The sequence below is a fragment of the Carettochelys insculpta genome, chromosome 4, assembly GCF_033958435.1.
Source record: "Carettochelys insculpta isolate YL-2023 chromosome 4, ASM3395843v1, whole genome shotgun sequence".
NCBI classification, from domain to species: domain Eukaryota; kingdom Metazoa; phylum Chordata; order Testudines; family Carettochelyidae; genus Carettochelys; species Carettochelys insculpta.
The window spans coordinates 135679111-135696112 of NC_134140.1; the positions used below are offsets into that span (position 1 = coordinate 135679111).

General features: G+C 43.5%; 1 protein-coding gene across 10 annotated transcripts in view; it reads right to left on the reverse strand.

Moving 5' to 3' along the window:
* Positions 1 to 17002, reverse strand: part of ADGRL3 (adhesion G protein-coupled receptor L3) — a 738987-nt gene that overhangs the window by 412110 nt on the left and 309875 nt on the right. For all 10 annotated transcript variants that reach the window (XM_074993922.1, XM_074993917.1, XM_074993919.1 and 7 more), the window contains one exon: positions 1745 to 1958. In XM_074993922.1, coding sequence (XP_074850023.1) covers positions 1745 to 1958 — 214 coding nt within the window. The remainder of the gene's footprint in view (positions 1 to 1744; positions 1959 to 17002) is intronic.

The window sequence follows — 17002 nt, forward strand, 5'->3', positions numbered from 1 at the left end:
TCACTGTACTTGCTTAACTTTACTGCTCTCCCTTCCCCTCCTTCTGACTAAAGGACACAAGATTGAAGCCCATAGGCTACCATGACTGTAGAGTTGATTTGTTTCAAATTCAGCCTCAAAACATGGGGATGAAACACCCCTCACTCGATGTTTCTCTCCAAACGCTCGTAATGAGTATTTCCTTGGCATTCCCTTCTTTCCACTGACTCTGGTCCAGTAATATGCTTCTCTAGTCTCTGGTTCAGCAGCCTCTCTCTCTTCAGCAAATCACTTAGGAAGATGCTTAATATTAAGCATGTACTTAAGTGTTTTGCTCAACAAGGACAGGCTTAGTACGTGCTTAGTTGCTTTACTGAATTGGTTCCCGAAGCATGCGTGTGACTTCAAGTATCCAAATAGCCTCATTGAGTTCAATGGGGCTACATGCAGCCTTAAAATTAAGCACATACTTGAATGCATTGCTGGATCTGGGCTCTTCTAGGGACAAAGAACCAAAAGTGAAGCTCAAGAAAAACAAATCAAAGGAGTTGTCTAACTTTTTTTTTTTAACATAAAATTATTGGCAATGTTAACACCATAAGGTCAAAGCCTTTTTTAAATAAAAATGTGGCACAGCTTCTTCACATTCTGCCTCACTCTCCCTAGACATGTGGATGGAGGATATGTTAATCGTGTGGCACAGTTGCTCAAGGAAGAAAAGAGTAATCTCCCATGGTACAGTGCACTCCATTTACAATGGACACAGGCTTGATTCAATCATTTGTTATCGTCCTCCAAAAGTTATTTCTCCAAAGCAAACATTCTGTGAAATACAACTCTCTCTGATTATGCCAGACAATCTTCAATCCAAAATGGACTTTCTGAGCTTTTATGGGCATCTGCTGCTTTAACACTGGAAAGAAGAGCTGGCAAGGGTAGAAAGGGAACCGGGAGGCCATAGAGATTTAATTTCCTATAAAAGAGCTTCCAACAAGCTGTTTAAACTTTCCTTAGCTAGACCAATACACCGACAAGTTTTGAGATTTTCAGTGAAACACTTACTATAAGCACTGCTGGTGATTCAACTACCTAGGACTTTTCCACAAACATACCCACAGATTTATGGTTTTCCTTTCTAAAACAACCTCATGTTTCCAGCTACAAAATTAATTTAAATAAACAGAGAAGAAAGGAATAGGCTCGCTTGGATGCTTTTTGAGTAATTTTTAGTATCTACCATAAATCTGATCACTCACAACCCATTTTATACACTGTTGTGTTTCAGTGAGTGTACCTATGTACTTCACTGGGCTCTGGCCAGAACTCATGCACATTAATGGGTATTTAGTGGGGTTCCCTGTACAGTGAGTCCTTTGTGTACATTGTGGTCGTGTTCTTGATGGGGTGATGAATACCAAAATGATGTATACAGGGGGAATGGAGGAAGAAGGGGATACAGAAATGAGCGCATGAGAAATGGACTTCTGTTATATAATAAACGCCTCACTATTCAGGCATTTTGTACACAAAATCAAGACACAGAAAGAGACAGTTACCTATCAGTAACCACATATATTAGATGTCCTGTGTCTCCTTTTATTCCAGCATACTATGGAACTGAAGCATTCCACAGCCTATAACCGTGACACTGCACCTGCATGCACAAACTCTAAATACTGATATAATCTCATGCAAACATACAGCAAGGCATATATACATAGATTACATCAAACATCCTCCAAGCAAAGAATGTTAAATGCCATACCTTTGAGTCATAATCTTATAGGCATCTGGCAGATAACAGCGGATATTCTCCATCTGAGCAGGATCAGAGTCACAGATTTTATCATCAGTCCTACCATAGTTGGCACTTTCAATCATGATGACATCTGTTCCCGGGCAGCGAAGTTCTATTGGATAGCTCTCACAGGAGAGTTCCCGTCGGACCACGGCCATAGGAACTGGGGCACGACTGAAAGCTAGAGAGGGGATAAAAAAAAATGAATCTATCTTTAGCATGGACAACAGGATTAAAAGCAGGAACATGGTTTGTTTATTTTTTTTTTTTGTACCATATACTAAGAGCCTTTCTAAAGGGCTTGGTAGTAAGCAACACACACTCAACCACTCTTGCTGTGTGGACACAGTCTGACCAGACCTAGGGGCTATTCCTGACCCTACCACTGACCTGCTGGGTGAATACGGACAAATCACTTCATTTTTCTGTACCTCAGTTTCCCACCAGTAAAACGGAGGTGATGACACTGACCTGTTTTGTAAGGCTGGTGATTGGAAAAGGACTACAAAGAAGCAGGTAGCATGTGATTTCCTCTGGGAGGAGGTGGGACCGGGGCAGCGAGAGCGCCATGCCAGCCTCACCACAGCTCTCACCAATGGTTGGACCGTGGTGCATCTCCCTCCCCCAGACCTCCGAATTGCCTGCAGTGGACTGCAGAGAACTCCGGCAGGGTCTTGGTCTCCGGGCAACACCACTGCCATAGCAGAGGTAGCTGGGAACCCTGGACCCTTTAGAATTAACAGGTCCCCGGGGCAACTGAGCCCTCCCGCCCGCTCCTCATTAGCAGGGCTGCATGTGGATATTTTCTTTTCAAGCAGTCTGCACAGCTTATGAGAACCTTCAGCATAAAATTGCATGAGTGTTGTATTCTCTAGGGAAAGCTTCACAGTTACCAAGTTCCACATTTCTTAGTGCTCTTGATCAAGTGAGCCTTTTGATCCTTTTGGAGGAGTCTTTGACCACCACAGCAGTGTGTACTCTGCTGCACTTACACTCACTCCTTGTGATGACACCTGGGTTTGCCAATGTCCTCGGGTAACATTTCCCTAATAACCTCCACAATTTTACAAGGGGTGTCAATGGAAACAGTTTGGTCAGTGCTGAGTGCTTTCAAAATCCCACCCACACAGCACTCAGAATCAGCCCCTCAGTTGTGTGTGCATACACCTGAATTTTGTTAGGCCCTGCAAATGCTCCTAGAACTAGAAGTATTTTGGCTGTATATGGGTTTCCTAGGAATGTATGGGAATGCAATTTATAGTATATTTCACCTTTGATCCTGGTACACTGGGATACATCTGCTGACAAAGTCTTTATTTCAAGTCACATTGAATTTCCTCTGCATTCTTGAACTCAAGTTTCTCCCATATGATCAGCAAAAGCCATGAACTCTGGCTTTATGAAATGAAGAAGAGTTCCCCGATCCAGGGAGGGAAAAGCATATTTTTGGCATGTCCTTGCTCCTGTGCCTCAACAACCTACTGGCAAGTCACAGTCCAGTGTATTATTTCTGCATTGTGTTCAGGCACTGCACAGAGCCTTGTTATTAATTTGTACTTTGGCTCCAGTAAATATATCAGCATTTAGTTGTTGGTAGGGATTACCCTAAGAGCAGAGGTCTGTTGTTGTATTACCGCAGTGGACTAATCCGTGTTGAACTCCAGAAAGCCGGCTATGTTCGCCTTCTGTAATTCCCACATTTAGTGTTACTTCATGTGGCAGCTCATAAAATAAATGTATCCCAGTTTTACACAGGGAATTTTCTTTCTCAGACGTCAGAATTCTCTTGCTCCCTTGCTTTCTCTGTTGCTATGGTTGCCAACCCTCCAGGATTGTCCCAGACTCACCAGGAAATAAAAATTAATCATTAAATAAAGACTCTCTCATGCAATGAAACCTTCAGGTACATAGCTGACCAAAACTGACAACTCTCTTCACCAGAGTTCAACTGTTTTTGAAATTCTGTTGTGGCTAAAATGCCTGCTGTTACAACTGAAACACAAGCAAATAGGCACAAACCCATGAAGTTCTATATTGAAACATTGCTGCAGCTTGTGCATCAAGATTCAACCATAGAGGGTGTCGGGGAGGAAAAATGTTTGTTCCAATGCGAACAGTGCCTTTGAACCCAAGTGAATTTCACACCACACATGAAAAAGAACTTGAAACTCTGCTTTAAAGTACATTAGGAAGGGTTTGCACATGTCTAACTGCAAAGGTACAAGGTCTGGAAGTTCACCCCGCTTTGTGGAATGCTGAGCTAGTGGGGCTGAAGAAATATGTTTGTTTGCACATATTTTCTTTGGTCTTGTCACTTTCAACAGCAGGCAGCTTTTGGGGAAGAGCTGGGCAAGTTCTCACTGAAGCAGTTTCTATTCCCAGTACTGACTTTTTGAGCAGACTGGCAGCTTTGAGCACAAAAATGGAGCTGACTCCATCCCTGCCTACTGCCAAGTCATCAGAGAACTCTAAGTAGTTGCCAGAGATAGTGGTAAGATGAAGAGCCCAACCCATGTCTGCTGTTTGTGGAGCTTTGTTTGTTGGCTGGTTCCTCTGGCAATCTGGATTTTCCCTTTGGGCAGACAGTAGCCATCTGTGTTTTACACACAACAAAAAGGAAGCTCACAATGAAGAGGGACTTCTCTGTAACTGTTTGCCCAACACTGCATTTTTTTGGCACATGCATAGACCTCAGAAACTTGAGGGACATGGTCTAAATACCTTTTACATCCCATAGCCACCTCATCATATGAGCTCTTCCAAAGTAGCTTTCTGCTTTTGATTTCTACACTTGATCTGAGGTGTTGTGTTGTTTTCTTGGCATTGAAAATAAAGCTGCTAGAGAATACTAAATTTAAACCAACAGAAATTAACCATTCAAAAGTCTGACACATTTGCTGCGCAGCACACTTGAGTGTATACTGTTGAACCTCACCCATAGTTTAAGTAACAGTGGAGTAGATGCCTTCCTAGTCCGGCTCCAGTCTTTCTGCCACTCAGCCTTAGGTGTTTCCAGCAGTCATTGTGGGAAGGGGTAGCCAGGGAGAATTGACAACTGACATGACCTCACTCTCCCTGCCCCCCCCCCTGCATAAGTTTTGTTAGTAATTAGCATCTCAATGCTAGAGCTGTCACATTATTCCTCCTGTGTTTAACTTCTGTCACCTCGCTTTTTGGCTAGCGCACGGTAAGAACAGCTGCATGGTATTTTACTCGTAACTGTTGAAGGGAAACGTGGTAACAGCCATGCTTTTGAAACCACATCCAGGAGAACCTAGGATGGAACCTCATGCTGCCGAAATTACACAGGGCAAATCAGTAATGGAGGGTGAGGTAGTACCAGATAATGACAGGATGTATCAAGGCCATTCAGAATTCCCTCTTTTCTTAATTTCTAGAGTGGGAAAATTAAAGAAGTCATGAAGATTTTTCACTTTCCTCATCACCCCCTTCACTTTTGACCTCAAAACATAATGGCCTCTTGTCTCACCTGCAGGGTATCAGATTGTAGTTATTACTCTTAATGAATTCTCAGTTGCTACAGACTTGAGCTTCGTTACAGATAGAAGCAGGGTGGTAGCAGATGGACTTTTCAAAGAAATGGTGGGCTCACAGTTTCTAATTGGAATCCATGTGCAATTTCTCTTGAAAAGCATTTTCAGAGTGTGTATTAAGCGCACACTTTGAGACAGGGATGCACAAAAATGCACATGCAAAGAATCAATTATTTTCAGTAGTTCTACACAGGTAAAAACATGGGAACTGCCCAGTTAAGTTTCCTCCTGCTCCCAAATGCAAAAACAGTGCATCCTCTCTGACCCTTACAAATTCAGAGATATGTTTTTTTGGTGTTTGCAATTTTTCAGAAAAAAAAAAAAAGAAACCCTATTTAGGAAGCCAATTTAAGTGTGTGCTTAACTATAAGTCACTGAAGTGCTTGGGCCTTAAGTACACACAAAGTTAAACATAGACTTAAGTGCTTTATTAATTTGAGGCCTTGTTTTGAATACTTGCCTCTTTCTATTTAAAGGAAATTATTATGAATGCCCTCATCAGCAGTACATGTAAACAGACCTCCAAATGCTTCTTTCCCCGCTCTGGCCTTTGTCATCAAGAAGAATATTACTGGAAACTGAAAGTTCATTTAAAAACTATTACCAGTAAGGCTTATTTAACTGAAAAGGGTTCTCCCCTTTCCAAATCCACTTTAATTATTCACACACATTAATACTGGTCCATCAAACTCCTTTCCCCTGAAAGGCTTGTTATTTCAAAGTGGGTGAAAAAACTAACTTGACTGGAATATGAGGATAGAACTCTCTCTCCCTCCCCACTACATAGGCTGAAAATATATAAAACGGTTGTGCAGCCATTTTGGATAATATTGATATTGCAGGATCAGGGAGAAACAACCTACAAAGAACAGGGAAGAGATATAGATCTACCCTTGAGAGGGGCTGATAGCAGCTGGCTTCTGCCACACCTGACATCAATATCATTATCAGCATCCTTTGCTGCATGGAATGTCTGTCTAAAGGCCATGATTCACCATGGCATTAGGCTAATTTAACACTGATATGGTTCCAGTGATGGAGCTATGTTGGCATAAAACCAGAAGAACACAGTAGTAAATCAGACTCTCAACATTCATCTTTAACTCTAGTAGCTTGTGAGACAGTGGCTGACAGACACATGGAGGCATTCAAGTGAGAGTCAGTAGCAAGAAGGTGATTGGAATGATGTATTTTTAACATCTGCTGTCTCTTTGAGCCACCAGGTCTAGAAATGAAGGTTGTATCCCAACTGGAAGCCGTGGAAAGAGGGGAGGTTGGATTGTCTTGTGGGGGAGGCACTTGATGTCAACATTACCATTGTTGCCCCTCGCCCCCACAAAAAGAGAAACTGCCTTTGAAATCGTAAGACCAGAAAATCAAAAGGGCTTTATTTGCTATCTGAATTTATCTGCTCTTTGTATCACTCAGGTGAAATTTTTAGGCTTTTAAGAGTTAGATTTTTAAAAAAAAAATTAAATTACGAATCATAATCTGTCAGGCAGGGATCGGAGCCGGCCCACACAGTTTCACGGGGCACCCACCTGGATTAAATGTATACCAGTGTAAAGTGAGCAACCCCAACAAAATCAATGGAGCTTTTCTGGCACAGAAATGGTATAAGTGTGAGGAGAATAGTATCCTTTAGTGATCTACATTACAGTCAATCTGTGACAGGAAATAATACAATGCAACAGAGCCGAGTCAGATTCTTTCCTCTCAAAGGTATAAAAAACTCTTTAAGGGAGATGAGAATCAGATCAACAGGGTGCATCTAGAGTTTACGGAAGCATGAAATGACCCAAAAAATGTATTCCTACAATGTCTCCAAAGTTAAAGTTTAACCTGGATTTGTGGTCCCCTGGGAGGCACCTGAGGGGAAATGTTAAAGTTCCTATATAAATATTTGTATTATTAAAAAAATGGTGAATGATAAGACAAGGATTGTTATGCACTCTTTATGGATTTGTTTACGATTACATTACACTAATTTTAAACCACCATTGCCCAGAAAGGGGAGCTGTAGGAACTGCGAACAATTATCCAGAGACAAATAAAAAGAATAATCTAGTCATACCTACCAGACACTTGTTGTAGCTCCAAAACCTTTAAAGGTCCCTGGAGCAAAAAGCTAAGGGTCCAATCACAGGAATCAGGAGAACAAGACTTAGTCAGTACTTCATATTACTGCAAATTATCCAGATGATGAAAGCAAGCCATATTCAATTAGTCATGTGGCTGAACCGTAGATCATTAAACTAGCATTTTTTCAGTGCCTTAGACAGCACAGTTTTCTGTTAGTCTATAAGATGCCACAGGACCCTTCGTTGCTGCTTAGACAGCACAGTTTCTCTGAGTCTCTGCCATAAATACCAAGAGAGAATCTGTTTATTCCACTATATGTAACTGTTTGAAGCTTTAATAAAGAAACATGAAACTGGCTGAAATTTGCCTGGCTTGGAATAGAAAATACGTAAAACTCAAAGGCTGTATACTCCCAACAGCCCCATGGATCTGGTGTGTCCAGCAGAAGACCCTTAAAGGCACCTGATTTTCTGAATCAGATCAACCAACCCCTCCACTTCTATTCTCTGTGCAGGCAGGTCATGCTTTACTGTGCATGGGGCTGTGGAAATTCTCTCTTAACCTATTGTCAAACTCTCAGAAGCAGATAAGTTAACAGTATTTGTAAAATACTGACTGGACAATGGAACCTAACATATCCCATGTCAAGCCACTACTTGTAGTCCTTTGAACTGGCTTAGGCTGTTCACCCAGGCCAAAGGTGAATTCCTGGCTGAACCAAAGTCAATGACTTCAGTGGAATCAGCGTTTCATCCCACACCCCTAACTATGAAGAACAGCAGCAGCAACAAAAAATGTGTATGAACCTGACCAATGACAAAACTGCTCCACTTCCATCAATGGGAATGCCCTTTGCTTTAAAAAAAAAAAAGTGCGGGAGAGGGGTTAAAGTCTGGGACTAAACTGAAAACGTCACCCACTTTGGTAGAGAATGGTAAAACCTTTGAGGGGAAGCTGCACAATGCTTTACTTATCAGGAATCCACTGGGTGTCCTGCCCCCTCCCCTTTTTGTGTTGCAATGCATATTTCTTGCCTACATAGCTCATTCTATGATGAAATCCTTTCCCTTGTTCAAAGTTCAGTAACCTGGACCAGCATAGATAACACTAGGTATACAGTCAAACCAATTGTTAGATGAGGCACGGCAGCTGTAAGCATGGGAAGATAATTTTCACTGGCAGACTTCAGAAGAGAGACTCTTCACAAACAGGTGTTCCCACCAGAGTTGGGTGATCAGGTCCATAAATGGTAAAGATGTTTGTGAACTCCATATATTCACATGGATCCAACTAGTGTAATATCATCACTGGCTCAGCTTCAGTGACTGGTTGGACAACATCAGGATGGAATTTGTATAATGACATTGCATCATAATGCAGCCTCAAAAACACACAGAAGTATGAGCTCTTGTTATTTATTTTCAATCTCCGAGGCACAGATTGTACTGGGCATGTGTGACACTTTCTCACTGCTACATCATTAAGGTTGGCTGTCATGTCCAAAAAGGGGGAAAAGCCATAGGATCTTCATCACAACAGAAACCACCATCCACCCAAAAGTCATAATTTGAGATTATAACAAACAAGAAACACCACAATAGGAAATAGTTACACTCTTTTTCTGTGACAAAAGTGGTGGGTAATAGTTTAAAAGATTATACAAAGAACAAGAACAAATGTCAGGTGTGTGCACAGGGAGGGAAGAAATCATGGAAGTGTCTCTCTCAACACAAGACTAACTGGGTACGAAGACCGTACTATGCTAAACTCTTCCATGTCCGTCAACCTTCGGACCGGGAGGCTGATGGATATTGAAATATTACAGATATCTGAGAGGATCCCTTCGCCGTTACCAACCAGCACTCCAGGGCCAGGCCTGGCCAGAACAAGGCTCCCAAAGGCTCACCCAGTTTTGCTTCCTTTCCCAGGCCACTGGGGCCACTGCTGGGCAGAGAGACAGGCGGGGCTGCACCAAACCCACCTGCTGTTGGCTGTGGGTGCAGAGCAATGCAGGCCATCTCCCCGCCACGTCCCTTCAGTTTGCACGCCGTCGCCAGGCGACAGCGGAACCTTCCGGAATGTGGCAGCATCTCTCAGTGAGATTGAAGCCCCTGCCGCAGCCCACCCAGCACAGCGCCTCCTGCAGGGTCCTGTGAGAACCACACTCACCACACCAAAGCTGGCTGCAGAGGGGGGCTTCACCTTCGACCCTGACACTTGGTCCAGTGCAAAAAGGCTTGGGGGCCTCTGCTCCCCCTCAGCCTAGCACAGCGAAGCCCACCCAGGAACCTGCCTTAGGGGCCTCACGCCATGGACTGGGTCTGCACTACAGCAGCACTCCCCTCCTGAAAGCTCTCAGCAGCCTGGCCCCCAGAGCAGCGCCTCCACCAGCACAGCACACCCTATGTTCCCAGCAGCTCAGGCTGGGGAAGAGCGGGGCTGGCTCGCCATGCTGCAGCCACCCATCTTGCCACCCTCTCGCAGGGGTTCAGCAGCCACCAGCAGCTCAGGCCTCAGGCTGTGCCGCCATCGGGGGCCAGGGAGGCTGGCACACAGCAGGACAGGACAGCTCCCCCGGCTGAGGAAAACTGGGAGTAGCACCTGGTGGTAGTGCCGGTTATCTGAGAGTATCAGTAAATTACGTACTGGTCAAAAGAGAGTTTAATGTATTTGATAAAAACCCCTCCTATTTTAATAATGTATTTGTAATAAGGTAGCACCTTGGTACCCCAACCATGGACCAGGGCCCCAATGCACGATGTTTTGTTTACCCTCAACAAGCAGAGACCCTGAGCCGAAGACCTAACAGGGTAAGTACAAGTCAATAAAGAGTCAAGGGGAGAGGATATGGCAGCAAGGAGATGGTGAAGGCCAGTGTGATAAACTGGGGGATCTATTGGTAGTACTTGTGAACTGTGGATGACGTATGGAGCTATGGAAGGAAATGACTGTTACTGCCTATATGTCTGAGGATCCATCTTGAGCTAGCCAGTCAGTCTGCCAGGGCAGGGACAATGGTGAGTGATTGGCACTCAGAGATCATCTATTCTAAGTAAAACGTTTTGGGGCAATAGGTTTGCTCTGCCTGACAGAAGACACTTCCTCCTCTGGTCTCGAAGGACAGCAGTTAAGAGTAATGGGAAGCTACCAAAAGGCAGAACAAAAGGAACAGGTGACCTCAAGCACCTATAAAACAGGCTCAGGGAGGTAAAGAGATGATTTGTACCAGATTAAGATGAGGGAGGCTACTGCAGGGGCAAGGGAGGCCAGGGGACGGAGGACAGTGTCTGCGTGAACACAATCAGTGTTCAAATAGCTGGATGGTGGTTCCAACATGGAAAGAGTGGTGACGTGCGGTGTTCCCTGTAAGCTGTGTGCTTGTGCGGCCACACTGGAGAGATTCCAATACCGCTCAGCTGATTAACAGGGTGCTCCTAGCAAGGTATGTATGTCTATTGGTGGTACACATTCACACGTCTTGACGCAGATAAATTTATTCCATGCATAGATGGAAAAGACAAGAACGAAGGTTGTTGCTATGCCTCCTGCTTGAATAGGAGCCCTGAGATTGTAGGAGTGGCTGGACTCCATTAAGACTTCAGGAGATTGAAACATACCAAGAATCCAGAGACTGGATTCCTCTTCCCGCAGTCCTGAAGAGGGGCCAAGGAGGGGCACCACTCAGGTCTGCAATACGGACAGAAACAATAACAGCATGTCAGCGACGTTGCCAAGGTTGAGATTTCGCAAGCACCACAGCACAGGCAACATTCAAGGAGAGATTGAAAGGAGGACAATGAGATGGCTTTTCACATGGCTTTTGCTCACAAATATTGTGGTTGCAACAAACAGCCGGACTTAGACAGGGGTCTGAACAGCAGTTAAGCCCGTGCTTAACTGAGTCCTATTTACATCAACTGCACTGCTCATGTGCTCAAAGCTAGGCACATGCAAAGTGTTTTGCTAGATCAGGGCCTTAAACAGCATTAAATTCATATCCAGCTTAGTAGTCAAATCACAAGCCAGAGACACTTTGGATTGAATTCCCAATGTAAAACTTGAGATTTTTCTTTTTAGGTCCCAGTTCAGCAAGGTATCCAAGCGCATCTCTTACTTTAAGGACAGCCGTGGTTCCCCCCACCCCGCCCCCTTCCACTATAGCCAGGAGGTTGATAGGTCCTTGTGATGTAGAAGTGTTCCAGTCTCATGCGTTAATATCTGAAAACACAGCCAGACAGAGTCACGTGGATGCCCATCCTATCCACCACGGAAGGTTTTATGCTCCTGAGTTCAGTGAAAAAGTGTCTGATGTTGTGACTCACTTGGAGCTGGAAGGAGAGAATAGGAAGAAGTTGCAACATGATCAATTCTTAATGATGGATTCTTGAGTCAGAGTTTTCTTTCCTACGATGGCCTGAAATATCTAAGGTGGAACACATAAAATGTCTCAGAGCTGAAACAACACAAAGGTGATGTCTCTAGGGAGCATTTTAGAAGCCTCTCCATGCAGTAAAAGTTTCTATCCAGGTGGTGAGCTTCCATGGGACAGACCCACTTCTTCAGACCATGAATTACCCACCAGGAGAAATAAAAAAAACAAATTAGCAGGGCCATACAAATACCCTGAGACCAGCTACTCCAAGATAGGCCCAAAAAAGCCAAGAACAGAACACCACTGGTCATTATCTACAGCCCGCAACTCAAACCACTGCAACACATTATTAAAGACCTACAACCTATCCTTAATCAGGATGCCACACTCCAGTAGGCCCTAGTTGACATGCCTGTTCTCTCCTACAGACAACCTCCCAACCTTATGACGATTCTCACCAACAGCCACGGACTATACCCCAGGAGTACCAGTCCTGGAACCTTTCCTTGCAACAAAGCTCGCTGCCAGCTTTGTCCACATACCTTTTCTGGAGATACCATCACTGGACCTAACCAGGTTATTCACAGAAACACAGGCACATTCTCATGTTCCTCAACTATCATCATATATGTCATCATGTGTCAACAATGCCCAGATGCTTTGTATATTGGACAGACTTCAAACTCTCTCAGACAAAGAATTAATGGGCACAAAACAGACATAAGAACACTCCTGATTCACAAACCGGTCAGTCAACATTTTAATGGAGTGGGCCATTCTGTTAATGACTTAAAAGTTTGCATTTTAATGAAGAGGAATTTTCACAACACTCTGCAAAGATAGGCTTCTGAACTTTCTTTTATATTCAAATTCGACACATTAATATGTGTTTTGAACCAAGATGCGAATTTTCTGGGTCATTATAGGGGCTCTTTTGCATACCTGGCTTAATCTAATTCTTGACTCCCCCCTGCCCCTGCCACTTCTGCCCCTCTACTCTTTGATTTGTTCACCTTGATAACTTTTTTCTGATTTGTCAACCTTGATTACTTTTTTGGTTCTCTGTGCCTTAAATATTGAGTCTGGTCTGGTACGGCTATGGTCTGAAGAAGTGGGTCTGTACCATGAAAGCTCACCACCTAATAAATTATTTTGCTAGTCTTTAAAGTGCTACTTGACTGCTTTTTTTGTTTTGATACTGTATAGACTAGCACAGCTTTCTCTCTGTTACTTTCTATCCAGGCTTTATGTATTCTTCCAGAGTTGGGAAAGTAGCACAGGGGCCATTTTTTTTTAAATCTATGTGGATCTAACACAGACAACTAGAGGGAGAGGGAAGACATTGTTAAGCACAAAGAAAGGGAGAATTTGGGAGTCAGAATTTTGTTTTAGTAATGAGCAATGCTCTGCATCGTGCAAAATACATTTTTTTTTTAATTTGTTGTGTGGGCTATGGAAAGAATTGCTTTGGCATGTGACCTGTTTTCTCACCCATTGTTCTTAGGCTTATTACGTAGGCTACATCTACATTAGCATTCCTCTTTCAAAAGAGGCATACAAATGAAGGAAATAAAAACGTGAACGAGGCACAGATTTACATAACTGGAACCTCACTTGCGTATTATTCTTTTGAAAGAGCTTCTTCAGAAAGAAAAAGCAGTGTAGACACAGTTCTTTAGAAAGTAATCCCCACCTTCGAAAGAACCCTTCGTCCTAAAAAAAAAAAGAAAAAGGAAGAAAGGTTCTTTCAAAGATGGGGTTTACTTTCGAAAGAACTGCATTTACACCGCTTTTCTTCTTTTGAAAGAATATGCAAATGAGATACCAGACATGTAAATCTGTGCCTCGTTTGCATTTTTATATCCTTCATTTGCATGCCTTTCTCGAAAGAGGAATGCCACTGTAGATGTAGCTGCACTGTTCTTCATCTTTGAAGATGTACTGAATTCTAAGCAACAGGCATCACTATGGAGTAGAGATGACTGAAAGGAAGTCCAGATTATACAGAGCTATGTATCAGTAGGCCTGCTCTCTAATATGGTTATCCAATGCACTACAATAATGCATAATCTGGTAGCTAACCGTTAAATTGTTTTAGGTTACTTAGCCTTTTATCTGAGCCTCGTGCAATACAAAATAAAAGAGAAATTATTTAGAAACTGCCAGATCTGTACTCTATTCCCTTTCCTGTCCTTTTCTTACCTATCTTTTCATTCCCCTGGGACAGTATCACTAGAAGGAGTGCAACACCAGGCTCATGCACCTGAACATGGAGTGCAGTGAAAGTTACCTAGCGCCTGGATGCTGTAAGCACTTGCTTATTTCTATGATTAATCAGTACGGATAGGATTCGGCTGCAATGCGAGTATATTGGTGGTTTTACAGCAGGCTCATGTTCAGTTATGTTTTGGCATTTAGAGAGTTGTTTATGTTTGCATTTCAGCTCACCTGTAAGTTAAAAATAAATGTGTTTAAAATGTAGATTGTGTACACAGTCTCACAGACACACATTGCTTGAAAGACATATTTCATCTTTAATTAGCATGAATCCATATACAAGGTATACTACCTAAAATAAATTCATATTGTGAATCCTCAACACATGCCTGGTTTGGTTGTTTTTACTATTAATATGTTACTGACACACGCAGTACACTATCACCCCTGGCAACAGGATTTGCTGGAGTTCTTAGATTCAATATGTGGCTATAGTCAAAATATGAACAAAGGTTCTTGCTACCCCATTCATTAACCAGTGTGCATCCCATCCACTGTTAGCATTCATTACCAGCGTGTGCCATATCGACTTCTGTCATTGGAAGAGATAAGCTTTCTCACTGCCATACCTGAAGAGCTCTGTGGGCTTCGCCACACTAAGTGGAAGATCAACACTGGCACGGTTGATTGTGTGGGCCTTGGTTTGGCAGGCCTGGTAAGAACATGCTAAGTCAAAGTCTGAGGGTACCCCAATCAACCTAGGTACTCCTCACCGTTGAGATGAGTAAGGGCAGTCACATCGATCTGCTGTGGGCTGTGCCAGAAATTCGACTTAAGGCATGTCGATTCCAGCTATGCAATTCTAGTAGCTGGAATCACATATCTTCAGTCGAATTTCTTCCGTAGTGTAGCTGCCCTACATAGCTCAAAAGCTTGTTTCTCACACCAAGCACAAGCTGTTCCAGTCAAAGATATAATTTCACCCACTGGGTCTCTCTAATAGCCTGGAACCAACATGGCTACAACACTGCAAACATTTGAATGGACACAACTGTCTTATAGTGGCATTTATAACTCATTATTAACGTAAAGTTAAACTGCCAGGTCTGACTACTGCTCTTTCACTCTTCTCTAATGCCAAAGTGATCCAGATCACGAGAGTCACAATTAATAAGAGCACTCCAAGACTAACCTTGCCAGTCTCTCGTCGGGTGTGTTTTCTCTGAAATCAACAGGTACACTTTGGCTCTTTAGCTTGGAATCAATGAAAAGGGCTTTGTAGCCTTTATTACCCTGCAGGTAAGGGAGCTGTGATTGATTCCTGCAGTTGCCAGTAAGAAAGAGAACCAGACAACTTGCTGTTAATAATGCTAAATATGGAGAAGATGATCAGATTCCTTTGACATAAAAGACAAGCCACTGAAAAGAACCCAGAACATACTACAGCAGTGAATGAAGACTTCAGAAGTAGAGTAAATCTTTTAACAGATGCATGTGTAGCACTCAAAGGCACTGAGACCTCATCTGGGGTGAGTAAAGTCTCTGCTCTACAGCCTCAGCTGAGGGCCAGCTGGCCTTTAGCCCATGTGGGAGAGTGCAGGGTTTTAGACCCTATGCTCACAGGTTCTATCGCTAGGGCCAGCAACCTGGGTGTCAGTGTTACACATGGATCATAATATTCTTATGCAATCATCTCTGCAACGTTTACTTAGTTCAACACCTAATGTAAGAATTCATGGCTCAGGGTTCCAGTTACTCTGGATAAATAATACTATGTAGATAAAACATAGATTTAGGCAGTAAAAACTAGAACTCGTCTGTGTCTTGCTAAGGTGTCTTCCCACCTTGGACAAGTTCTGCGTCATGCCAAAAGTTGAGCACAGCAATGGTGATAGCCCAAACATTTCGCACCTAGAGCAGTTGAACATGATTATTCTGCAGCAAGTTCTAAAACCAATTACTCTGGTGTAAATCCACAGTGGTGGGTGATTTGATTTCTAACAGTGTAAGACAGATAATAAGAACTCTGAGCTGGGCCTGTGGAGCTATGATGTACCTCTTGTGTAGTCATATGGATAAGAGACAATCAGTGCAAAACACTAGAATGTTTTACACCCACTTTTTAGAGGCTGCACAAGGCGCATGTCAATGTATTATCAAGCTGTTTCCCTGCTGTCTGTAAGGCACCATGTATTCCTGTGATGTCCCATCATTATAGCTGGAAAATGACCCTATGCAAACATTAAATGATGGCAAAAACAGCATGAGGTGCTTATATCCCTTTGCCTGCTAAAGGAGTAGGGTTTGCAACTTTCCAACCACACAAAACTGAATACCCTTGCTCTGCCCTGCCCCCACTTCACCCCTTCTCCGAGGCCCTCCACCACTCACGTCCCCTCACCCTCTCTCACTTTCACCAAGCTGGGATGCCAGACAGGCGCAGGGTTGGATGCAGAAAGAGGTTCTTGCCTAGGGAAAAGGGCTAGGATGCAGAAGGGGTTTGGGCTGTGGGCTCCAGCCAGCAGTGTGGAAGTAGCTGGTACGCCTAGCCCCTGGGCAGAGGTATAGCCACCGCGTGTGGATTCTCCAAAGCCCCCCTGTGCCTAGAAGCGAGATCTATTAGCCACTTCCAGGAGCCAGGCAGGAACCTGCCTTAGTGCTGTGACACCACTGACCAGACTTTCAGTGATCCGGTCAGCGGAACCACCACGGTCCCTTTCAACCAGGCATCTTGGTCAACAAAAGGAACCCTGGCAACCCTACCAAGGAGTTAGATGAGGGTAAGATTTAACATTAAGTGTAAATAACTGACCTAAAATGAAAGAAAATATTTCAAACATGATCACTTTTTTCCACCTTAATCCCTGAATTATGTGACTGTAGGGCAGAGTGGGATCTCAAATGATCGTCTAGTCCAGCCCACTACTCTGTGTGTATCTACTCATGAGTTTCCAGCCTGCTCTGAGGCAAGATGAAGCTGACCTAGACCATGGAGGGCGA